This window comes from Henckelia pumila, chromosome 4 (assembly GCF_033568475.1).
Source record: "Henckelia pumila isolate YLH828 chromosome 4, ASM3356847v2, whole genome shotgun sequence".
Classification (NCBI taxonomy): domain Eukaryota; kingdom Viridiplantae; phylum Streptophyta; class Magnoliopsida; order Lamiales; family Gesneriaceae; genus Henckelia; species Henckelia pumila.
In genome coordinates, this window is record NC_133123.1 from 33,113,454 (window position 1) to 33,140,925 (window position 27,472).

Sequence of the window (27,472 nt, forward strand, 5' to 3'; positions counted from 1 at the left end):
AAAAATTACAACTATTCAACTACTTATAAAATTTTCACATAAAGATTCATGATGGATTTGCACATTAATTTAAACACACTTATTTCATATTTATCTATCAAGAAAGGTATGTGAGCACTGAGCAGTGAGTTTCATAATTTTGTCCCCAAAAAAAAAAAAAACTTGAATTTGATATAAATTTTGTAGCACTAATTCTGAGTGCTTTTACGTGGTACTTTCCACCGTTGATATCGAAGATGATTGGAATATTAATTTAGCAAAAGTAGTATCTGCTTTTATTCAGGCATGGCCAATACAAAATTGACTGTCCATATAAAAAGTCGAGCAACTTGCCATAAAAGGGTCGAATTTTATTCGGAACTTGTCATGCATACACTGCCAAAATGTTTAATTTGGCCGTGCATTTCTTGATTTGGAAAACAAATACTGTTCTTCCATCATTATTAATCAATTAATCAATCAGTAGTGCTTCTTAAATTCGTGTGTAGTTGTATTATATATTGTCAGATTTTAGTATTTTTTTTTAAAAAAAAGTTGGGTTTATTTTTACCGTAGGTTTGACACTAATTAATATTGTTGCATCGGTAGGAGATTATTTTAATATCGATGTGTATTAGCATGTATGTCAAAACTTCAAGTCAAAAATGACAAAGATTACATAAAGTGAAAAGTATAAAAGTAAGACACAATTTGGATATCATAGATGATCAAAGTAGAAAGTGAAACATGCATGCAAATTAGTTACCTTAATTGAACATATAATATTTTAAGATCTTTCTAATTGGAGATGCATGTTTGTTACAAAAATATACAGATTTGTTCCGCTGCATCTTAGGATATAAGAGAATCCAACTTGTAGCATTATTTTTTGGAAAAAAAAAAAAATTCAGATGTTTACGTGAATATCTGATTTTTAATAAATTAACAAGTTAAGCTCTAGATACAACTTTTTTAAAAAAAAATATTCTCATTTTCAATGTAGATATATATAATTATTTATTTATATAATTTCATTACATTCATGACTACATTTATTTCGAAATATCAATCACGATATTCGAATCAAGGAGCATGAATCCGCATTCCTTTCTCAATATCTATGACACCAATGATGCAATTCTACCGTTGTGTATTGTTTCATATATACGATCGAGAGAGTGTTATTCTCACTTCAAAAATTGTTTTTCACACTTCATTTGTATTATTTATATAATTTCTCGACTTACAAATTTTCCCCCACTTAGTTACCATCATAATTATAATAGCCATTAACTTTTCCTAGTCAATTTTCAAGATTTTAATTTCACGGTTTCTAATTATTTACACTTTCTGTCACTTGTTTTTTTAAAAATAAATATAGTATATAATTTACAGTGGGAAAAAAATTATCGCTTCCAAATATAGACATTATCGATAAATTAGATCAAACAATTAAATTGATTATTTCAAAAAAAAAAATCAAAGGAAATTATTATTACGATTTATACAATTTCATGTGAACGATAATTATATATTTTCTCTTCGAGACTTTTATTTTATATATTTTTTGCTTTCAATATAATTTCTTGGAATGAGATTCAATTCTCATATAATAAAAGACATTGCAATTTTTTTCACAAAATATTATACAAAATTTTTGGTGGTATATGAGATTTATGTTTAAAATTCAACTTAATGAATGATATGTGTGAAATTATGTGATAGACTTAGATATTTCGTATACTCGCATGCTAAAATTTTTTAAAGAATTAATCCAATTTTTATTTTTTTTAAAATTCTGAATTAGTCCAATTTTTGAGCAAGAAGTTTTATTTATTTTTCAGATTTTTAGTTGGAACGTTTTTTCCCGTTTAAATTGATTTTTTATTTTTAATTTAAAATTTATATTTTGATAGGTATATGAGTGGATTATTGTAATATTATTGTAATATTTTCATATATTACTTTACTTATATAAAATAAAGTTTCAGTAAACAATAACTTCAAAATCTTGGATAATGTTTTTTTAAGAGATGGATGGTGTACTTTAAAAAAATAATAATAATAAAGGAAAGAAGACGAAGAAAGAGAAAATTAGAAATGGTATGATTGAAATCTTGTAAATAGAATAGGAAATTAATTAATGACATTTTAGTCAAATAAAAAATGAGTAATTAAGGGTAAATTTGTAAGTAAAGATAGAAAAATATTAGTAATGGAGTGGGAGAAATAATTTTAGGAGTGAGAATAACACTCCACATACTATCATATACGGAAAACTTTGTACTTTTATGTATAATGTTTTTTTTCGGAAATATAAGTTTCCTTTATATATTATTTTTTAAAACTAAACTAAAAAATCCAATCCCAATGACTTTCATATCTCTCGTGTGGTGTAAATTAATTTGGTACAAATGCAATTATTATAAAGTTATTTTCATTTGACGATGTAAACCCCGGTAAGTTAGATCCTACCTATACAGGTACTGCTTTGACATACATCTAATGGTTCTCATTCATCAATAAATGTGGGGTCCATTATTTTTTAGTGGACCCCACATGTATTGTTAAATGAGGATCCTTAGATATATCATGAGGTAGTGTTTGTAAAGGTAGGTTGAAATGAACCGTAAACCCCAAACGAGAATACAACATAATCCCATGTGAGAAGCCTATTATAAGGATATCATTTAGGTAGTGTTTAGAGAGTTTCTGAAAAGTTTATTATCGAAGTACTCCTAAACACTACACAACCTTGATTTGCAAGTGATTTTTATTTTTTTTCCCTTTGCGTATAAATGATTTTTTTTAGCATGGAATAATCGAGAATCGGGATTGATTAATACGAATATACATCCTAAAATCTCTCATGTTATTTTTAGACCCTTATATAGTCGGTATTTGTTTTATTTTTATTTTTTTGAGTTGTGGGTCTCGAACCTGAGACTTCGTCCCAAACTTGAGATATTGGTATCAGATGAGCTATAAACCATCGACAGTCAGTATTTGTAAAACGGCCCATACCCATTATAACCCTTCAAGATAAGAGCTCATCAAGAATAAAGCGTAAATGTGTCGTGGGAGTGGTTATTTCCATCCAAGATATATTTGTTAGTCCGCCATTGTTGCCATTTTTTCTTTTTTCTTTTTTTTTGTGTGGTTTTCTTTTATATTATTATTATTATTTAGTCGTTACATGGTTGTTTTTATTTTTTTATGCTGTAGTTTTTTATTCACTTTGTCGCTGCTGTGATTTCTCAAGATAAAATTTTTATAATCTCTCCCACGGGGAGGAAAATACAAATTTTTTCTATTTCTATTTATGTTTTTGTTTTGAGAAATTAAAATGTGATTATATGAATGTTATTGAGCTACATTTAGAAGATATTGTAAATTGAATAAATTTATTTGAATTATTTCAATTCCTTTTCTCTTTATTATTATTTTTTTGACATTCTTAGATTCTCTAATCTTGTACCAGCGCAGATTATATTCCAATAGTAAATCATCAAATTTTTCTAACTTAAAACAACTAGGTTCCATCTGTACATGTACTTTAAAAACGTTTTTAGTATTTTATAAGTAAAAAAAACTTAAAGTATGTGTTTGGATAAATGTTTGGTAAAATGTTTTTGAAAACTATTTTTTAAAAAATGTTCTCCAAGTATAGCTTTTGAAGAACACTTGAAAGATGTTTTTAGATGTTTTTACCAAGGAACCATGAAAGGCAAAGATGAAAAACATAACTTTTTTTATGAAAAACATAACTTTTGAAATGTTAAAATGTTTTATTGAATAGTTGTTCAAACACATATTTATTCTTAAAATAACTTTAAAAATATTTTATAAAAAGTTTTTAAAAAATATTTTTATAAAAACGTTTTATAAGTACATATTCAAACGGAGTCTTAACGTTTCAAGAATAAAAACATCATCAAAATCAACAATACTTCCCTTTTTGTGAATTTTTATGTTACCCAACTGGAATTACTCTAATACAGAAGTGTGTCGAAGAATTTAAGATATTGTTTGGGAATACTTCTTGAAAATTTTGTGAAGGAAAAAGTCAAAAATACTTGTTGGAAGCATTCCCAGACACTACTAACAAGTAACAATTGAATCTTTTTTTTCAACTTAGGTACCAAAACCCTCTACGTTAATCGTGGGTACCCCTGTTGCTTTCCTAGTTGCAGCCGAATCCAGTTGGCCAGGAACATCCACCAACCGGTTGTTGCGAACAAATTGGAGAAGACGAGCTGATAGAAATATAAAACCACGTTTTATCTCACATGAGACCCCATGGGTGTGATCACTTTTTGAACGTAATCGCTTTAGCAGTTGTACGAGGAAATTGCACGTTTGCTATCTAATATCTATAATATCGAACTCCAAGACACCATTTGGTGCGAAGATTGAAACATTAGCTGATTACACAGTTTGTTTCATTCAATATTTGACTCAAACTATACAAAGATTAGAGTTAAAATCACAACATACATAGTATTCTAATTTCCTCTCATATGTAAACACGAATTCAAGCTATACAGTAAACAAAAGAGTCTGTGAAATGCATGAAGTTACACGACCAAACTTGGCCTACAAAATTTGACCTTGTATCAAACATTTATATCCGAGTGTTATCAACAGTTGTACATCAATACATCACAGCAGTATCAATATATCCAGTATCCTTTCGTTCTTATTGTGTATGTACTATTCATAATAGCTAAACACTATCAAATATTCGTGTCAAAATTATGCAAGAAAACAGCCAAAACACCAAACCCGGAATTCTTTGCTGAATTTTCGTCGATCATTGTGGTGATGCCGCTGGCATGAGCCGCTCCTGCTCCGTGAGAGAGTGGCGGAAGTGGCAGCGATGACCATATGGGCAGATGTCTCCAGTAAGCACCATGCGGCAGACCTCAGTTTTGTAGCGTGGATGCCTGATCACCGGGCGTAATTCCTTGATTCCATGAGCGAATTGGCAGTTCTCCCCGTAGGGACATGCCCCAGTCTCCTGCCATTTGTTGCAAAGCTCTGTTTTGAACATCCCCTGGTTGTACACCTCGAATTCTAGCGCTTCCTCTTCTTTTTTGAACCCTGGGACATATACTCGTTGCTGCTCCCAATTTTACACGTGATCAAGACCACAGTTTCGATAACATGCATACATCACATGCCAAGTTATTAACTAATTGAGATTGATTTCAACAAAATCGAAACAATAAACATAGTAACTCATTTTCAGTCCAGCAATAAGGAAGATTATTTGCATAGAGCATTGAATTTATAGCACCCTTTGTGTGTGTGTTGGTGTTTGTGTTCTTTGCAAATTTGGCTATGAAATTACAGATGCAATAATACTGACAATCAAAAAATGAATAATACCAATGAGAAATGTGAGAAGTGAGGTCACAATCAAAAATCAGTTCACGTGGAATGAGCCGAATACAAAATTGGAGGCATAGTAACTCACCGATTCAAGACTGGATTGGCCAACAGATTTCTGGCGAGTCGTCTCTTGACCCGGGCGATTCATCTTCAGATATCCACTGGAGCGCACCGCAATGCTCTTCGGAAGAGAGACTCTTTCGGTACTCTTCTGCTCGATGTGATTGTGTTCAATATGAGGTTGAGGAACGGCTATGCTAGCTGCAGGAGAATTGACAACGGGAGAGGAGATGTTAAGGCAGTTTAAGTCAGAGAATAGGCGATCACGAGAGGTGAGTAGAGCGAGACGACGGCCGAGATCTGTGTTGCAGATGCGGAGAGAGTCATTCTCGCGGCGGAGTGCGTCAACCTCCTCGATCGAATCTTGGAGCTGGCCGATACAGAGTGTGTAGCGGTTGTAGAGCTGTTGGAACTCCATGATACTGCTGGAACTGCGCACATGACGATCGGCGGAGGCTAGGGCGGCGTCAAAGGGGACCGCGTCGGAGAGAGATTGCGGACCGTAGTTCCGAAATAGCGTCGAATAGGAGTTATTGAGGTTCAGGAAAGTCGTCGATCTAGGAGACATAAACGGATTGCTCCGAGAGAAATGCATCGGCGCCGTAACGGCGGAGGACGAGTCGGACGATTTTCCGGCGGCGGAGTTCGCGAAATCATCGTACAGAGTATTCTCCTTCTGCATTTCAGTAGAGATTTCCAGCAACAAACCTCCAATTACGCAGATTTCCGCAGAAATCGCCTACATGCTCGAGAATTCGCCGAAATCCCAAATTTTTTGAAGGAGAGGGATACACTTCTAGAGGAGATGGTTGAATTGGCGGGAGAATATAAAGCCTTTGGGAAGATGTGTTAAAACAATCACAGCCGTTGAAATTTGTTAATCATAGGTGGTTTCGATTTAGATTTTTTCTTTCATTTTTTAAAAGAATAAATAAAATTTTTATTTGCCAAAAACACATTGTACAATTATAATACACACACAATTATATGTAGAGATGGGAGCTCAATTTCTCAAATCATCGAAAATAGCATCTTGGCTAACTATGAGTTGCATACGTTACGGGCTGGAACATCTTAACTCATCAAATTATACATAAAATTTGTTAAGTTCATAGGATCAATCCGTCCCACGGCCTAAAATAAATTTATTTGATTAATAATTTCTAACTCTAAGTGTAAACCAAATTGTAAATAAAAAATAAGTTAAATTAAAACCAGTAAAATAAATCCATATACGATAAAATTTATTGAATCGGTTCGATGCTCGATCAAACATTTATGAAATGGGTTAATTTTGAAATTCTAAGAAGTATGTTTGATCATTATTTAAATTTGTGAGATCATTTGTAAAAATGGAATGTTACTTAGTGTGAAGATATGGTGTACAAAGTGGTATTTAGTTAAATATAATGATTGTAAGGTGGATAGAAAAATGTTTTCTTAACCAGCCTAAGCAAACCCTTCCTCAATCATATCACCACAATTGTTGCTTCTTAAGCACAACTCTAACTAACTCTATAAGTTTGGAGGAATCTATTAGTAATTTTTAAAATAAAATAATATAATCCAAGCTTGCATGGACTAGTTTGGACTGGAATGAATTTGTTGGACCTTTTGATTTGATTGATGAATTATGAATAGGCCCATTATAACTGTAATATGGCCCAGTGGCTTGTATGGACTAGTTTGGACTCGATAAGTGGGTGGCAATCCATATATTTTGGTCCTTCATATTCATATATGGTTTAAGAATTTTAATTAGAAAAAAATTTATAATCTTGTTCCTATATACTCCTATTTTCTTCTTTCTGGTTTTACTTTTCTACACCATCAAATTTAAAATTTCAAATTTCAATATTAGGCATGTATGTTTATTTTTTTTACAATTGTAATATTTTTTTTGTCTGGTATTGACATGGTGATACCACACCAGTGTCATATAAAAAAACAAAAATAAAAAATTGTCAAAAACAAAAATAATGGACTAAGTCTAAAATTTAATAATATGAAATACCAAAATGGCTGACGACAAATATACCTTATAAAACGTACAGTGTTCATTTTTATAAAACGTACAGTGTTCATTTTTAATGATCTGAATATACATCTTACAATTTATATTGATATAAATGAAACGTATGGCTTCTCTGACATTATTCGCTTCCAAGAAGAAAAACCAAGGATCTTAAAAAAAAAAAAAAAAAAAAAAGAAGAAGAAGAAAAACCAAGGCAAAATATTTAAAAAAAAAAAAATTCCATTAACTTATTTATTTTTTGGTTTATTAAAATTTTAAAATTTTAGTTTTGATACACTAACTTTTAATTTTCGTCTATTTTGGTCCAATTGTTTATATACACCAAAAAGTATTAGCTAACATAGAAAATGCTAACACGTTAAGCTATCGCGTCAGCAATTGAACCAAAATAGTCTCAAACTAAAAGTTGGTATGTTAAAACAAACTTTAAAAAGTTAATAGACTACTACAACAATAAAAACAAATAGACAAGTTAAAAATTGAAGTCTTTCTGAGATAAGAAAATAAAATATAAATTAGAAATAAAGTTTACATTTTCCCAAAAAACTAATATTGGAAAGTAATTTTTGATTTGTTCAATGTAATGGAAAAAGCCAAATTAGCAGCTTGATAAAGTTAGCTTTAACAGCAATACGTCTCTTACAAGTATACATTGGCTGAAGTTGAAGTTTGAACATTAAGCAACAAACATCACCAAAAAAATATTTGAATTTCTCCGCACCATAGTTCTGAATACATATAATTATGACTAGCTCTCATCATATTTTAAAGATGATTACTTTTCGAAGACGATTAATATGTGTTGGGATATCAATCTAAGTTCCACATTAGTAGATCAAGAAAATGATCATGGATTAATAAATGGAATGATATCTCTATTGGTATGCGGTCTTTTGGGTGGTTCCAAAAGTAAAATCATGAGAGCTTATGCCCAAAGTGGACAATATCATACCAATGTGAGATATCGGGTTCCGTTGTTCCAACAAGTGGTATCAGAGCCATGGTCTGATCGAACCAATGTCGGTGGAATCCTCGAAATTAAACGAAGGAGGTGAGACTCCCGGTAAGATCCGTGTTAAGCTTTCGAGGGGTGAGGCTCTCAAGAATTCATGTTAGGCCTCGAAATTAAACGAAGGAGGTGAGGTTCCCGGTAAGATCCATGTTAAGCTCTCGAGGGGTGACATTTTTAAGTCTGTCAACATGAGACGTCTCCTTCATATGCTATTCAAGACATGCGAGTATACTCTCAGGAATTCATGTAAGGCGTGTGTCTCAATGCAGTGAAGTGGAGTAGCCTCGATTGGAGGATGGATTGAGGGGAGGTCCGGACCATGTGAATAATGGTGTGACTTCGTTTGAGGGGAGGATTGTTGGGATATCAACCAAAATTCCACATTGGTAGATCAAAAAAATGATCATGAGTTAATAAATGGAATGATATCGGGGTCCGTCCGGGCGGCTCCAGTAAGGCGCCCCCCCCCCCCACCCACCACCTTAATTGTTTTTTATAAAATTATTATAATATTCTTAAATTTAAAATAAAATTATAATTATGAACATAAATTAGGAACCAAATACGAAAATACAATAGAGACTAAAAAAATTAAGTTAAGCTTCATTGTTAATGTGTGCAAAGTGGCACGAAAATTTGTGGCTCATAATCTTAAAAAAAATTAAAGTCCAGACGCTAAATTTTTAAACCTATACACAACTGGGTTTTAAAGTTTTTAAACCTAAAAACAAATTGTTGAAGCAAGAATAGTTAGCTTATAAGTTTCTGAGTTTGACTTTGATTTTATCAGTCGCAACAACTGCAGTGAAAAGAAAATTTTTTTTCTGTGAAAATTATTACGAATATTAATTTCTTATATTGAAAAATATATATTATGTAATTTGTCGAATGAAGTTATTATTATTAATTATTTTCAGAAAAAATTCATGTTATAAACGGTAAATTGTAAGTTAAATTTAAAATCTAACAATATTATTTAAATTTCATTATTATATTTAACTGTTGTTATGTAATGATAGTATATATAAATATATATATATATATATTCTTTAGTTCTGTTCGACTGTCCTTCCTTAATAAAATTCCTAGATCCGCCCTAGGTTCCGTTGTTCCAACAATATGAAAGATTTATTGACAGAATGTTACATATTATAAACAAATTACATAATTTATATACACAAAAATTTCACATGCTTAGAAGGGAAGATACAAGTTTTTAAATAAACTACTACGATCGAATTAAAAAACAAGATGATCGATCTTCGATTAGCATCGGCCGATTTTCGGCCTTGATCGAACTCAGGCATCCTCCATGTTCAACAGGAGTTCTCGAACGAATCATGCACGAAACTAGACATATAAAACAAAACCCTTGGAAGTGTATATATATATAAAAAAAAAAAACTACTTGTTGTAGCCCAACTCGAGAGAAGCCACCATGGATTTATATATCTCAAGGACCAATCTGTTTTCGAACTCAGTTGTGGAATAAGTGGGCTTAAGATTATCACGAGCTTTGGGGATTCTCTTCTGTCCGAACAAATTCCCGCTGTTGGCTGTGTGCGAGGTGTTGGCCAAACTCAGCATCATGTTCGTGTACGCATTCTTGAACCTGTGCCACAGTTTCAACGGCGAAACGAGTCGCACCAGGCGCAGTTTACGTGCGATTCTCACCTTCCATGAACGCTTCACATTCCCACCAAATCTTGCTGTTTTCAGGCTTCTTCTCGTTGGGGATAACCGACTGTATCCTCTTCTTCTCCATTGCCTGCTCAGGCTTTTCGTCAATGGGATTATTTCCATTCCTCCTTGGCTGGATTTGTGTTGATGTTTTTTGTGGGTTATTTTAATTTTTTCTTTTTGAGATGATGAGATTTGAGGTGAAGTTTTCGGGGTTTATATGGAGGTTGGAAAATAATGTAGCTTTCGGGGGTGGGGTGAGCCATGGTCAACTGGTCAATAAAGCCGGTAATAGAATTTTCTAAGTAAATAATAATTAATTGCGTAATTTTTTTGTCTTGATTTCCACGAATATCGGTAACCAATTTAGAACTTCGTAATTAGAGACTACTTAATTTTTTAAAGTTTGGTCACAAATTAAAGCTTCGAGTATGACATTGGTGTGTGACCGAAGACGTTTCACGAGTTTTTCTAGGTTCTTCGGATATTGTTTGATTCGTATTTTAAATTATTATTGATTTGAACGGAACTCCAACATGTATTTTATTTAGGGGAAATATTTTTTTTATTCATTAAGTTATTCATGTTTTGGTTTTGGTTAATTAATTTTTTAAATTTTGATTTGGTACATTAACTTTTAATTTTTAGTGATTTTGGTCCAACTGCGCATACGTGTCTGTTCGACCTTGGCACACGTCGGAAAATGCTAACGTATGTCAATGTCTAACTTACACGTGTGCAGTTGGACCAAAATCACTGAAAAATAAAAGTTAGTGTACCAAAACTAAATTTAAAAAATCAATGGACCAAATCAAAACATGGACAAGTTAATAGATTAAAAAATAGGAGTACTTAGAATAAGATAGGTTCATTATATTATAATCTATACCATCTATATCTATATACCAATTATAAAAATGTGAACCAAAATCAAAGTTTTTCATTGTGTATTTTCTAATTTGTCATTAGTTTGTACACACTTTGTTAAAATCTATGATGATGTTTTTGTAAAATCAATTATTATGATAATGTCAGAGTTGACAAAGTGTGTGCATATTAGTTAAGAATTCAGTTTTCAAAAAGATTAAAATACCAAAATATTTTGGTTTTTATTTTTCGTTAGATAAAGTGAAAAAATCTTTTTCACAAAAATTTTAAAAAACAATTTCACAAATATTTTAATTAAAATAATAATTCAGTTTCCTAAAATATTGAACACCAAATATTTTGTTTGTTATTTGTTTGTAGATGGAATGAACATATTTTTTCAACAAAAAACCTTATGTATTTTAATTTGAGTAATAACCTATTGAATTAAATAATTATATCACGAGTCTATATACATATAAAAATATCATATTTGTAAACGTTATTAATATATATATACTAATTATATTACATGCCGATATTGAAATAAATCAATTCAAATGAAGTCAAATTTATTCAAAATAATAATTAAAGAACACATCAACACACATATCATATATGTAAAAAGTTGAAATTAAAAAATTTAAATATTTTTCCTCCTCATAAAATCTAAAAATTATAACAATATATTATTTTTTATGAGATAATTTTGCAATTAAAGAAAGAATATTTTTACAAAAGATGGAGATTAATAAATCAGTTATAGTTTTATGTAATTTAGAAGTACGTGTTTTGAAGGTAAAATTTTTATTTTTTTATAAATAAATATTTACAAAAATTATTTATTAGCATTACTCACTACATCTCTTTATGACTAAGAATAGGAAAGGTTCAGCTCAAAACAACGGCGTTCGTAAAATTTGTGTAAGGACCTATTGTGTCAAATAATTAAATCATGAGTTCATATTAATATATTAGAAATATTACATTTTCAAACGTTATTAAAATATATATATTTGAATTAAACTACACATCAGTATTGAAATAGATTAATTCAAACGGAGTCACGTTTAATCCAAAACAATAAATAAAAAACACAACAACATATTCATATCATATATATAAACACTGAATTTTACTATTGACTAAATATCATGAAAATCATTAATTAGATACATGTTAATTTCTTCTCGTCTAATTTATTTAATAATTCTTATCGATAATAAAAAAATGTTAACACATGCATCACATGTAACTTTTACTAATTATATATATAATTTAAATACGTAAGACATGACAATAATGGATGGATATAAAAAATAAAAATAACAGTCTCTAGCCGAATGCGTTTTCTCATAATACAATGCGGGTCGTTCCACTTTTCTCTATTTCCATTCTTTAGTCTGACGTAATTGGCCATGTAATGTTGACTAAGGAACAAATTTAACTTTAAAAAAGTACTGTTTCTAGAAGATTGTATATAAATAACTAAATAAGATGGGCTAGTGGACCCCAAGCATAGAAATTTGTGGGTTTGTACAGCTTAAAATGAAATAAATTATTGAGTGGTCTATAATATCAAATCAAACTAAATATGGAAAAAAAAAATTAGAAAACAGATTCTAAACTTTTTAAAAGAACCATAAATACTCTATGATCTGCATCATTTCGTTGGAAGATTTTAAATTACGGTGCGTCGGCGATTCGATACCGATTGCAGATTTTATGATGACACTCCAGCAAATCGATTGTTCTTCCTAGCGTATAAATGTTTTTTTTTTTTTTTTTTGTACTGGTTGTTGAAAAAATTAGTTTGTACTAATTGTGCTTGGACTGATATAATATTTGAGAGATCGATTTCAAAATTATTGACTTGCTTTAATTGATAAAATTGAACTGCATTTCAAGTCCTTTATATATCAAGTTACACGATGTCAACAAAGTTTTATCTGAAATGTATCTCTCAAATTCTTTCCCGGATCAAACCTATCTATTCGAATCAAATTCATCTATTCAAGTTAAATAGTTTTGTAATCTATTTTAGCTTCTAAAAATTACTTTCAGCTTTTTCTTAACTAAAAATTCAAAATTTTGTTAAAAAAAAGCTGAAAAGTACTTCTTAAAAACTGTACAAAACATTACCTTAACTCAAAATATTACCAAACATACGATATAGCTAAAATGATCATGTCAAAAACCTTGATAATAATCCAAGCTTTGAATCCTTGAAATAACAAGTTCGTTCAAACTAAGGTTGACGGATTGACTGGTCAAACTCGTTCTGATACTAACATTATAAGTTAATTTTAATCAAAATTTCCAGCACACAACGAGCAAATTTTTTAAAAAGCTTGGCGTTGATTCTGAATTATTTATTAATGTGAACACCTGTGGTTCCAGGGACATGTAAATTAATGTTATTGCTGATATTGACAAATTGTGTTCAAAAAGCACAAGGCGCAAGGCGTAGACTTCTAGAAGGCAGTGCGTCATAGAGAGTCTCAATAATTAGATAATATTATATAATATATAAAAAAATAATAACATTATTTGACACATAAAGATATTGATATGCCGTGTTCACAAATTCAATAGAGTATTTTTTTTTTTTGGAAAACAATAGAGTATGTTTTTAATGTAGAATATCAAAATTAAATTTTTTTCTAAATATTCAATATAACTTCTAAATCTTTTAGGATAAATTGATGTTTAGTCCTTATAATACCTAAACTCAAATGCACTATCAGTCTCTGTCAGAAAAAATAGTTGTTTATATTCTTTGGGCTCCCATGTTTTTTCTTGAATGAAAATCGATACAAATATTGAAAATATGATATGAATTCATGATATATGATTGGTTTCACTATTAGCACAAAATATATTTGCTATTTTTTTTCTCTCGCTTAGGTTCATACAAGCTATTATTTATTTATTAATATTATTTTCGAACAACTAATTATTGTTTATTAAAGTTAAATTCTAATATTTTAAATTTTAATTGAAATTAAAATCTATCATCTACTCTATCTATTTTATTGTATTAAGTGTGAGACCACACCAAATTAGTATGTTGATCATATGTATTCTTTGTTTTTTAAAAATTATTTAATTTTAATTTTATTTTTTTATAATTATGTAATAAAAAATGGATTATACAAGCACACAACGATGCAATGTTTACGCAAAAATGGATTGCACAAGCACGTACGCGTGCAATTCAAAGTATTTATTATTGAGTAGACTTTTTGTGAAACAATATTACTCATCTATATGTGAGATGGATTGACGGACCTAAGCCATAAATGCAATAAAAATTTAATGTATTTGACACAAAAAATAAGATTTTCTATGTGATTTGTCAAGTTGGAGATCTGTCTCACAAAATTAACTTATAAAACAATCTCACAAGAGTTTTTGTATTTCTTATTTTACATCTTACTATATTTAATCAAATTTGATGTCGTATACTAATTATGTTTTATTGATCTGGTGAATCTTTATTTGAAATTACAATTATATTTTCATGATATAATTTTATTTATTAATATTTTTATTTTCCTGAAATGATTTTTTTTCTTTTTAAATCTTCAATCCGGCCTTTATTTATATTTTAATTTTTTTATTTTACAACTTTTATATAGTTTATTACCCATAACAAAAAATATAAAAAAAAGCATTAATTTAGAAATATCAGAAATGCCATATTTAAATAAATAAAATATTACTACTATACTAGCACGCAAAGCTTATAAATGGACACGGGTACATAAAACGATTTGAGTCTATTACTAAATTTAGTGGATATATATTATCTTACTGCCAAACAATTTCCCTCTCCAAATCGTTAGCTCGACTTAGCAAGTGTAACGGCCTAAGCAATAAATATTTAATGGATCGACTAATTTACGTGTCAACCACATCTTTGGATCAATTTGACAATATTTAAATTTAAACGGTTGAATGGGCAAATGGCAGCGTTTCAAAATATATTTATTTTCATCCAAAAAAAAAAAAAAGGATAGTCAATTTAACGAAATATTTCCATCTAAAATACGTGTCCTTGTTCATTTTTTTAGAATAACTAGTAGGTGTCCTTGTTCTTAAGGACCGGATAGTAAAAGGCTCAATGATCGCTGATAAAACTGTTTTATTTATGCTACATCTGATGAATTACATATATTAACCAATACCAGAACTATTTATTTAGATGATCTATCGGATTTAGTCGATGCTAGTACATCGGATTTAGTCGATCCTTGAATTCCTTTTCTAGTTGAATTACACACATTAAACGGTTTTAAAATATGAAGTGTTCAGATGATCTGTTGGATTTAGTCGAACATCTCGAATGAAAAAAATTTAGGTTCTTAGATGCACTCTTCAGGCACTGCCCGAAGGATAGTATCGAGTGCTCCGATCCATCGACGATTTTCGAACCTACACGAATCTTTTGCCTTGTGCAGTATAGCAGGATAGGTGATAAACAAACAAACAGCTATTGTATAGACAACTATACAGTTGAGTCCGCTTCTGAAGCCTATCAAATTTTATCTAAAATAAGACTGAGATCAGAGGCATATTTACATGTATTTAAATTTTATTTACATAAAACGTAGTCGAAAAAATTATAGTCATGATAAGCTAAATTATCTCCTTCCGGATTCAACATCTTCGATGAATTCGCCAGAAGTGCCTTCACTCGGCTGGATTTCAATCTCGGTCTCCCCTGTCTGCGCAGCAGTATTTGCACCCAAATCTTCCATCATTTGCAGATACGCATAGGTTCTGGAACCTACGATTCATCAAACAAGTGTCGCGATTCAATCATGATAACAATTAACATAAGCAGCCATTCATGCCAAAAACTTGCATATCGCTATAAGATCAAATTACTAGACTAGTTCTCAAGATGAAGAAGATACCATCGACATGATACGGTGGTGGGAAGAACTGCAAATAGCAAAGTGTTGCCACTACCAAACCTACAAATAAAAGCATTCCTGTGTTAATATAAAACTTATTGTTCGAACCACCATTCATGAGCGTATTTCTGGAAAAGTCGCTTCAGCATCACATCAGAGCCAAGATATAGCATTCTAAAGATAGCTAGAACATAATTCTCATAAATTTTATCAAGTTGGGCCTAGGCAGCTTTTTGTTGTCTAATTTTCGACCAGCATATATATTCTTAATCACCACGTAACGTGCTTGGGCGAATTATGCTATTGTTTGGATGATCTACCATGAGCTCTAACTTTTGAAAAGGTTGTCGCAAAGCACCATTGGACTCAATAAGCTAAGAACCAATGTAGAATATTATTTACTCTTCAGTTGCTTAATAAAGAAAAAATGAACAGACAGACCTAGTAGACCTCCGGCAAACACGTCCTGCCAATGATGCCAATAATCATCTACTCGAGAAATGCCAACAAGAGATGCAGCAAGTAGAGGTAGCACAACTAGGCAGAGTTTTGCGACGTGCCCTTGCCGATCAAACAACTTTATCTTCCCAGATAAATACAGGGATAAGAAGCTCAAGCCCGCAAAAGAACCTGCATGTCAGATTCCAAGACGGCGCCAATTAGCAATCATGTTCCAAAAAAAAAAATGGTCATAAAGGTAAAATTTCTTGTCATAGAAAATATGAACATGCTATCAATCGATTTTTACTGCTTACATGAAGTATGTCCACTCGGAAAACTCTTGTGCCCCTCTCTTATTACTCCTTTATCGCCATGGCAAATAACATTTCCCCACTGATCATAAGCCTGAAAAGGTTCAGAATCCTGATTAGGACTATAAAGAGTGAGCATTAATCAAAAGTACTCAATGTTGTCAAAAAAGCGTTCTTAAGAATCAAGTTTTGATACCACCTACATCCTTTCCATCTGGGAAACATCGCCAAAAGAAGTCGGGCCGAGGGCGACCAACTGCTTCTTTTATAGCATCAGTAAGGACCGCGGTTATCATGACAGAAAATAGAATCCCTGTACGAACAAAAAGCTAAAATTCAGTGCTTAGGACTGTTTATTTTGGTTCATTAACCCTGATAATGACATACACAAGATATGAGACAGCTGATCTCCATACCTAGTACAGCATGATGAAGATCATACACGTCTCTCCGGCGAAGATAAAAGAGAAGAAAAACCACAATAGGTAACAGAACTGAATATATCTAGAAAATATATAAGAAAATCACCACAGTGGCCCTTAAAATATTGTCCTTGACAAGAAGCAAAGTATAGGGGATTGTGTAATCAAGAATATATTTATAGCTTACCGGTACTGACCATACGGGAACCGTGTTGCTCTTCAGGGGGAACTTGAGATCAGACATCATATCCTTTCCAACAAAACGATTGAATGGGTGGATAACATTCAGAATCGCCAAAATGACACCAAGCAGTATAAGTATTAACCAATCATGAATATGTGTCCTTGCTAAGGTGACTCCATGAGACCTGACTGTGTGTGCTCCAAGCTCAGCCTCCCTCATTTCCCCCTGCAAAATACAACTAGAAAAGGAATTCAAGGAAAGAGGGATGCAGATAGGGTACTTTTTATGGTAAGAAAAAACTATGAATCCGAATCTACATTATAAAAGGTCAATAATTACATATAGAATTTTGACAGAGAATGCTAGGCTGCTACTACATCCAATAACATTTCCAGGTGCTTTTCAATTTTATTATTATTTGTGGCGATTGAGCAGGTGCATATGCACTGGTCATACTAATCCATAATCTGGATAAATAGGTAGCAAACGTTCTGAATGGACACGGTTGGATAAATAAATCGAACGATTTCTCCAATTCGAGTTGAGGGCTGCTAAGCATAAAAGTAGATAAGTAGCTTAACCTTAACAACCTGAATGGAGATATCTAGCCAACAATGCATTTAAAAAACGGTACAACACATACATGCTCGTTGTGGGTTTTATTTTTAATAAAAATGGTGATCGCCGCGCAACAAAACTCTCTTATGTGTCATTCTTTTACTTAACATCCGATGCCTAATTTATATATCAACCCTGAAATCTAAAACGTTAAAAGTAAACATGTGAATCCTATTTTGCTGCTTTGCAGGCAATAACAAGTATAAATGAACAAGCGCAGAGCAATCATGTGTGAAAATCACCCCCATGTACGAAAGTAACAAACAGTGATAAGTTTCTACAACAATTCTGTCACTCTCATACCTCGGAGTTCTTGAATCCTAACAACGGAAAACGGAGGGGAGAAAACCAATCACCAGGAGCTGCTGAAGTTTCCAGCCACTGAATCCGAAAATTGAAATAATAATTAAAAAAAAGCAATACCCAAGAGATTTCTAAAAGTGTCTGCGTAGGACACAATTGAAATTGTTTCAAGCAGAGAAAATAGCTTAGTTAACCTCATAAGAAAACTTGACATTCCTCTGCCTTATAGCAATTCAAAAGCATAAAAAGGTAACTTTTACTGCACTATTCAAAACATGAAGGAAACTTTAAGACACACCAAAAAGAATGAATAACTGGACCAAGTTAGCATACGACAGCTTATGCAAGCACTCGTATTTTCGAAAATTATGTTTCAGATATTCAACATAATCTTTCTGCAAAGTTTACTCTAAATGTCGTTTTCTTATGAGAGCTGCTCAAAATGCAACCTCCAAGCTATGTCTACTCCAAAAATCAAGATAAAATCTTTTGTTTTTCACTGGTTTGAGTGGAATGGCTCCCTGTCTGCATCATCTCAAGATCATTCATTCATTTTCGGAAACTTCAAGAATGTGTTTTTTAAAGAAAAAACATCGAAAACCTTGATAAGCATTTTGATTAATCTTACTATACTTGTGACAGCCGGAGATGCAATGAAAAATCAGGTAACAATCAACAACTGTTTGATATATTAAAGGAACAAACGAGTGATCCAAGTCCTTCAGCAGCAGCCATAGACTTCAATTTTTAACTGGATTGATAAAGGCTTCATCTCTACCCAAATGCCCGCTTCTCAAACAACAAACTAACTCTTTCTTAAACACATAATTAATGCACAAGGGGAGCATAACCAAACCAAAAATCGCATTCTACAAAGACCATTATTACAAAAACTACAAACGATGCGCCGCAACACATTGCAACAAATCCAGAAAGATATAACCACAAAGCACTAAAAATACTGATGGAGGAACAGAAACAGAAAGGAACCCACGAACCTTGGACCAACAAGAACCTCTGACATTCCTAAACCGGAAAATGGATCTGAAACCACGCCAATCCATGATCGTATGAAGAAATCACAGCGAAAGAAAAAAACCCAGTCTAGAATACATTTATGGACAGCATTTAAGCATCCCATTGACAAATAAATAAATAAACTTTCGAGCACCAATTCAAAATGGGTCCACATGGTGTACAGCGAGGCTTGTCCTTATAATAAAACTCACGTACATGCTTACTCCCCACCCAGTACTGACAATATTATATTTGATGACTTCAAAAAAAAATAAAGAAATATCAAGTCGAGGGTTGTGATTGTGTGAGTTAGTCAGAGGTGAAAAGGGAGAAGGCCGCCAAATGAAGTGTGAGAGTGAGTTTTTCTGAGGCGTGGATGCAGGACAAGGAACATAGGAGTTAGGACAAAATATTTTATTTTTATTTTTTTTTGTGACGTGGGAATCCGCACCCGCTACCTTCGATATGCATTGGGTAAACCCCCACACTAATGTCATAGTCTGCAAACTATGTTAGTCAGGTAAACCAAACTTAGGCAAGCCCTGTGAGAAATGTTTTATGGACATATTGAGTTACACATTGAGTTATACATTACACATGAAATTACAAAATTATCCCTCCATTTTATTTGAAAAAAATCTTTCCAAAATAAATTAAGAATATTTATATAATTTCAAATGTAACGTGTAACCCAACACGTAACTCTCCGTGTACATGTAACATTAAACTTAACTTAATCAATTAGTTTTTGTAAATATATATATATATATATATATATATATATATGTGTGTGTGTGTGTGTATTCTTTTATCTGAAAAAAAATATAATTTTTGAATTTACATGTTTTTTTTCGAATGAAAGTTGTATAAAACATTACAAATATGGTACTAATATATAATATTTGAACACAAATTGTTTCAAATATGATATTATCTATTGATTTTTGAGTAATCAAATGTATTTGCAAGTATTGATATTAATGATATATTTGTATTTTTGGATAAAAATCGATATAAAACATTATAAATATGATATTAATTTATGATATCTGAGTACCAATTATTTTAGATCTGGTGCTAATATAAGAATTTTGGGAACCAAACATATATTACAAGTGTTAATATTAATAAAATTGTTCAAAATTTATACTCAAAATTTATGTTTTACATGAGATCTAAACTAGTCACTGATCAAATATCATATATTAATATCATATTTTCGATGTTTAGTATTGGTTTTCAATCGAAAAAAAAACACGTGGACTCAGAAAATGCAAAAACATTTTTTTTGGGACAAGAGAGTTCAAACACATTTTTCTCACAATGAATTGATGAAAATTTGAGTTTGATTTAGGGATTGAAACCAAATTGCCAACCCTGAAAAATCTACATTCATCTTTCAAAACAAACAAAATAATAACAATAGAAGTCCCTCTAATAACAAGATCCTTAACTTCTCCGGTTTGGGACGACACCTATGAAAGAAATATTTATTCCTACAAAATTTCTTAAGCTTAAAAATATTTATTTAAAGTTTTTGTCTTTCTTGGACTTGAAGTTTTTAGAGTTAAAGTTTTAAATTGATTGAGATATCTTTAATTTAGAATTATCTTTCACTCAATTAATTTATTTCCTTATTAGATTTGAGATATTATTGAGTTTATCATAATATTTAACTATCTCATATCTAATTGATTTATTTTTTAATATTTGTAGATTTGAGCCTACAAGTAAACAAAAAAGGGAAGGATTCTTTTCTATATATTGTTGTGTAGGAGGCGTGTACGAGAGACGACCAATAGATTAACCAAGAGAGTTTTTTTAGAGAGCTTATGAACGTGCACTTTTAGTGAAATTTGAAGATTTTCTGAAAGCTCGAATTGTGGTCATGTTTACCTATTTGCTTTGAAGGTTTGAGAGCGTCTTAAAGAAAGATTGAAGATTGAAAGTTTGTTGCTCTCGTGTTTTGGCATTTATGGCCAACTTCTTGCTCTGATTTTTTTATTCTATCTTGAATAAAATTTTGAGTTGTTTTATTGGTTATTTTCTCACTTGTTTTGAGAAAATTGAGTTTGACAATAATTTTTTGTAAACTTTTTAATTATTTTCTAGTAAAAGTTTTGCCTTGAGATTTGCTTAAATATCTGACTAGTCTATTTATTTGATTGCTTGTTTATTTTATTTACGGTTTTATTAATCCGCTGCATATTATTTATTATTGAAGATGTTGCCAACACCCACCAATTATTCCTTACAACCTATATTAAAAAATTTTATTTGCAACTTTGGACGAGCAAATTAATTCAAAACCTTGTTGTAACAACAATATTTATTTTCCATTTTTTTCCTCTAATTTCGACTCTCCCAAGTTTCGAGATATCGGCCCCGTTTGGTTTCAAAAGCTAGACCAAAAAAGTGCTTTTCAGTTAACAAGGTATTTGGTTGACCAAAAAAGTGTTTAAATAAGCACTTTTTAAAGTCAAAATTAGAGCTTTTTCAAAAGCCAAAAATTTTAGCTTTTAAAAGCACTTATTTTAATAAATCTCTACAAAATCCAAACGGCTCATCGACAACTCGAGATACAAGAAAATTTCTACAGAACACACTACAAACACTGTGAACAGAAGAAAAATCATATATGCATGATATTTTATTTTCTTGAGCCGACGGATATGTCTTCTAGCAATTGGCCGGGATTCGAACGCCGCAGGTGCTGGAGATTTTCCTGCCATTCGGCGAGTCAATATACTGCCTGATCGCCGGGTTCTTCATGAACTGGCAAAGACACGGCTCTTGCTCCTTCAGTTTGGCGCAGCACCCAGGCGACGGATGGCCCAAGTCCGATGCCTTGCATGGACATGTGGGGTTGCATGTCACCGCCGCGGTCTCGTGTGCCTCCTCCAGCACCACCGCCGCCACCAGCAAGCAACAGAATGCGACACCAATGGAACCCTTCATTATGTTTGGATGAATTATTTGGTATATATATCTGAAGTACTTCTTTGACTCTTGCGAATGAGAATTTTGTGTGCTGAGTGAAGAACAGAGTTTGGAATTTATAGGAGTTGGGGATGGCATCCATTACGTAATCCGCAGTTAATTCTACAATATATTGAATAAATAAAGCTATGCTTTTCGTTGACAAAGCAGTGCTTTTAACCTTCTTAAAGCTTTTTTCCAATCCAATTAAATAGAAAATCGATCTCATAAAATTGATTTGTGAAACGATTATATTATAATAAATACATATGTAACAGAGAAAAATTAAAGAGTTCATGTAAAAAAAATTATATATAAATTATGAAAATATTTATATTGAGAAAATAACTAAAAATTTAATTAAAATAATTTTTTTTAATAAAAAAACACATTACGGGTAAATTTATTTAGTTACATCTTTATTCTTTTCTATCTTCAGGATTTATATATTAAACCGAGACTAAATTAACTTTAAATGATTTTTGTTCAAAACTTATGTTACAAATATAAATTTAATTTATAATTTTTGAAAAATATTTTGGTAATCAATATTTTGTATAAATTAGATATCGGGAAAAATAAAATATTTAATTAATATCATAATAGAGCTATTAGAATAAAATTTGATAGAAGAAAAAATATAATCTCATTACCTCAAACCTTCTTTCTCTCATCTCGAATCTCTACATACTTTTATAATACTAGTAAAAGTCACGTGCGTTGCACGTGGGAATTTTTTTTTATTATCGATAAACATTGTTAAATAAATGAGTTGAGATGAGAATAGATAAACATGCAATTAGTTAATAATCTTCATGATATTTTAGTAAATATTAAATTCATTGTAATATAATCTTTACAACATTTTTTATAAAATGAGTACGAATAATTTTTGTTTAAATATTTTATATGTTACAAGTCTAATTGGATTTATAGACGTTATTGCAAATAATGGTTGTAACAAATACTATAATTTTGTATAAATTAGACATTGAGAAAAATATATATTTTGATGTCATGACATATTTAATAAATAAAATTTAAGAAAAAAATATAATAAATAATACATAGTGTTAAAAAATTATTTTACCATTACTGATTTTGAAAAAATAATAATAATATAGATAATGCATTCTAAACTCTAAATTAAATTACAGCGTCTTTTCTTTTTTTACATAACCATTTTTTCTTCTTTCACGATTTTTTCGTTTGCCATCCATTATTTATTCTTAAAAAAAATAATTTTCTCATCATATTCGATAATAATTCTTGTGATGTTTTCTCTATCAATTATTTTTATTTTTATATTTTTATTCTTTGATTTTTTTGTTGGATCATGCTGAAATAATTTTTTGCAAGAGTATAAATAATTTAATTGTATCCAATCTCCATTCTTGTGTTATTATCTTCTATTACTTGTAAGTCAATATCGTTAATAATCAATGTGTTATTGGACGTTTTTTCTATTTTTAAATTTCATGCTAAGTTGTTCGAAATCTACTATTGCAATAATTTTTGTTGCTAAATTTTTGCTCGAATTTTGAATGCTTTTGATTAAAAATGTTAACATTTTGTCTTGTACTTCAACCGTTTTATCCATTTTGAGAATAAATGTATATATATTTTATTTTGTGTCTCTAAAATCTTGTAGTATATTGAAGTGATATTGTCCTATAAATAAAGAAGATTTTATTAATAATTTGTAACAATATATAGGACCGAGCGCTTGTTGTTTTACCAAAAGTTATAACTGACGGTAATAGTGCAACTCAAATCTTTTAAACCGCACAGCAGTCAAGCGTCATGGTTCGATTGTTTTAACCAACAAGGACAATTATTGCATTCAACAATCTTCATTGCACTCATTGTAATCAATTTGAATCGAACTCATAACCTTAGCTCTGATACCAATTGTAGAACCGATCGCTTGTCACTTTATCAAAAACTTACACTTTCAATGTTCATCACTTACAGTCGTCGTTATTCTATAGTTATATATATTAACAGTTTAAAATAATACATTATCAATAACTCATGTTAGCCTATAGATATAATATTTAATATAGTTTTATTTTGGCACTATATTGATATTGATTCTTATGCAATTATTAACTCGAGTTTCCATCATTTGATTGATTGATATTGAGCAAGTATGACATGTTTGGTACCATGCATTTATTATTATTTTTTTTTATGTATGTATGCTCTGAATCGATATGATTTATTATGTATTTGATAATAAGTAAGATATGTTAATCAAATTAAAAAAAATATTCATTTTGTAATGTTCTAATTTATGTGTTAATTACTTGTTTTACAAGTATTGATTTATGTAATAATAATAATAATAATAACAATAATAATAATAATAATAATGCATTTTAAACCTTAATTTAAATTACTAATAAATATTTTTTACTCTATATGTTAAATTTTTATCTCTTTCACGATTTTTTTTTAATTTATCATGCATTAGTTTTTCTCTATGAAAAAGTCAATATTCTTATCATTTTTATTAATAGCAATTTATATAGTGGGTTTGGCCAAACGCAAATACCCATCCGGACCTGTTTGTGAACACGTTTGGGAGCGACGAGTCTAAACTCGTATTTTCGAGGCAGGTTTAATACAAGGCTAAGTTTAGACCCGGTCCATTATCATTCTTTTATTGAAGTGTTGTCGTTTTTTATATAAAATATATTTTATAATAATTGGTAATATATATACTATTTGAAATAAAAACTGTTACATGTTTAGTTATGAAATTAATATAATATTTAACATTGCAACTAATAAAAAAATTTGCAATATTTTCGACCAATATAACCCCCGAGTTTCAATATTTTTATCATTTATGGTCATCATTATTTTATATCTACATTAACGGTTTAGAATAAAACATTATCAATAACTCATGTAAGTTTATAAATATAGTATTTAATGTAGTTTTACCTTGTCACAATGTTGATATTGAAACATATACAATTATTACAGTTAGTGTTTTCTATTATTTTAATTTCTTATCTTTAGTGTTGATTATTTATTTTGTGACTATTGATTTATGGAAAACAAATTTAATATAGATAATGCATTCTAAACCTTAATTTAAATTATTGCGCAATTATTTTTTTATTTTATATTTTGAATTTTTCTCTCTCAAATTTTTTTTCATTTACCATCCGTTTTTTTATTTCTCTGTGAAAGAATCAATTATTAACTCGAGTTCACATCATCTGGTTGATTAATATTGAGCAAGTATGATATGTTTGGTACCATGCATTTGTTTTATTTTCTTTCTTATGTATGTATGCTCTGAATCAATATGATTTATTATGTATTTGTTAATAAGTGAGATATGTTAATCAAATTAAATAAAATATTTATTTTGTAATGTTCTAATTTATTTGTTAATTACTATTTTTACGAGTATTGATTTACGTAATAATATTAATAAAAATAATAATAATGATGATGATGATGATGATAATAATAATAATAATAATAATAATAATAATAATAATAACAACAACAACAACAACAACAACAACAATACCAACATATATAATGCATTCTAAACATTAATTTAAATTATTAATAAATATTTTTTCTCTATATTTTGAATTTTTATCTATTTCACAATTTTTTTTCCATTTATCATGCATTATTTTTTCTCTATGAAAAAATCAATATTCTTATCATCTTTATTAATAGCAATTTCTATGGTGGGTCTCTGGCTAAACGCGAAGACCCACACGCGGACCTGTTTGTGAACACATTTGGGCGAGTCTAAACTCGTCTCTCTGGGGCTGGTTTAACAAGGCTAAGTTTAGAACCGGCTCATTATCATCCCTTTATTAAAATGTTATCGTTCTTTAAATAAAATATATTACATGTTTAGTTATGGAATCAATATAATCTTTAATATTGCAACTAATAAAAAAATTTAATATTTTCAAACAATGTAACCCCCAAGTTTCAATATTTTTTTCATTTATGGTCATCATTATTTTATATATACATTAACAGTTTAGAATAAGACGTTATCAATAACTCATGTAAGTTTATAAATATAGTATTTAATGTATTTTTACATTGTCACGATATTGATATTGAAACCTATGCAATTATTGCAGCTAGTGTTTTTTTATTGTTTTTTTATTATTCTTGTGCAATTATGGCCTGTTTTTTTTTTATCATGAATTCGTCTTATTTTCTAACTCATGTATGTATGTTTTTTCAAGCAATATTATTTATTCTGTATTTGTTAATAAGTGAGATAAGTTAATTAAATTAAATATTTATTTTGTAATTTATTATATTATGTGTTGATTATTTATTTTATGACTATTGATTTATGGAAAACAAATGTAATATAGATAATGCATTCTAAACCTTAATTTAAAATATTTTTTCCTTTTATATTTTGAATTTTTTTCTCTCACTTTTTTTTCATTTATTATCCGTTTTTTATTTCTCTATGAAAGAATCAATATACACGTCATCTTAATAGAATTTTTGTGATGATGTCTTTTTCTATCAATCTTTTACATTTTGCTATCGTTATTATTTTATTTTTTCGTTGGACATACTTTTTTTATTACTAAAAAATTTTAGTTACAAGAATAACAATAATTTCATCGTTCTCAACTACATTATGGTATGTATCGTCTTCTATTACTTGTATGTCAATATCGTTAATGATTGATGTAATTGTTGGACATCCTCTTTTCTTTTAAATTTATTGTTTTTCAAAATCTAATTATCTCCTTTTGCTTATAATGTTTTCGTTGCCAAAATTTTTGATTGAATTTTCAATGTCATTAGTTAAAAACGCTTACATTTCATCTTTTATTTTAACCCTTTTTTTTTTCTATTTTGTGATTAAATGCATATTATTATTTATTTTGGTGTATTTAATATTTCTTCATTAATTGTAAGACTATCTCATAATTTTTTTAATGGTTTTAGCTTTTATGAGGAGGAAAATTAGTTAATTTTTTTTTTAATTTCAACTTTTGTATATATGATATGTGTGTGTTGGTTTATTTTTTATTTATTATTTTAGATTAAAACTTGACACTACTTGAATTGATTTATTTCAACGTTATTGTGCAATTTAATTAACATATGTGTATATATATATTAATAACTTTAAAAATCTAATATTTTTTTATATTTTAATATGAATTCATGATATAATTATTTATCTCAATAGGTCCTTACACAAATTAAAATATATAATATTTT

The 27,472-nt window shown here is 29.9% G+C and overlaps 3 protein-coding genes across 4 annotated transcripts; all 3 read right to left on the reverse strand.

The window, feature by feature from the left end:
• Positions 1–4,667: 4,667 nt before the first annotated feature.
• LOC140866879 (zinc finger CCCH domain-containing protein 14-like) lies at positions 4,668–6,209 on the reverse strand. Its single transcript, XM_073271943.1, has 2 exons — positions 5,459–6,209; positions 4,668–5,101 (listed from the first exon to the last, which is right to left on the reverse strand). Exons 1-2 carry the CDS (start codon positions 6,113–6,115, stop codon positions 4,793–4,795), a joined length of 966 nt encoding a protein of 321 aa, XP_073128044.1. The 5' UTR covers positions 6,116–6,209; the 3' UTR covers positions 4,668–4,792.
• A 3,676-nt stretch (positions 6,210–9,885) lies between these two features.
• On the reverse strand, positions 9,886–10,284 carry LOC140860793 (uncharacterized). Its single transcript, XM_073263799.1, has one exon. It carries the CDS (start codon positions 10,282–10,284, stop codon positions 9,886–9,888), a length of 399 nt encoding a protein of 132 aa, XP_073119900.1.
• Positions 10,285–15,541: 5,257 nt separating this feature from the next.
• Positions 15,542–19,578, reverse strand: LOC140863507 (putative lipid phosphate phosphatase 3, chloroplastic). Of its 2 annotated transcripts, none has more exons than XM_073266972.1 (9): positions 19,228–19,578; positions 18,230–18,307; positions 17,312–17,533; positions 17,119–17,206; positions 16,906–17,015; positions 16,706–16,796; positions 16,392–16,580; positions 15,951–16,010; positions 15,542–15,820 (listed from the first exon to the last, which is right to left on the reverse strand). In XM_073266972.1, exons 1-9 carry the CDS (start codon positions 19,291–19,293, stop codon positions 15,675–15,677), a joined length of 1,050 nt encoding a protein of 349 aa, XP_073123073.1. In that variant the 5' UTR covers positions 19,294–19,578; the 3' UTR covers positions 15,542–15,674. The 2 variants fall into 2 exon arrangements, with proteins under 2 accessions (XP_073123073.1, XP_073123074.1); XM_073266973.1 differs by having other exon boundaries at positions 17,312–17,546; positions 19,228–19,278.
• Positions 19,579–27,472: the final 7,894 nt, after the last annotated feature.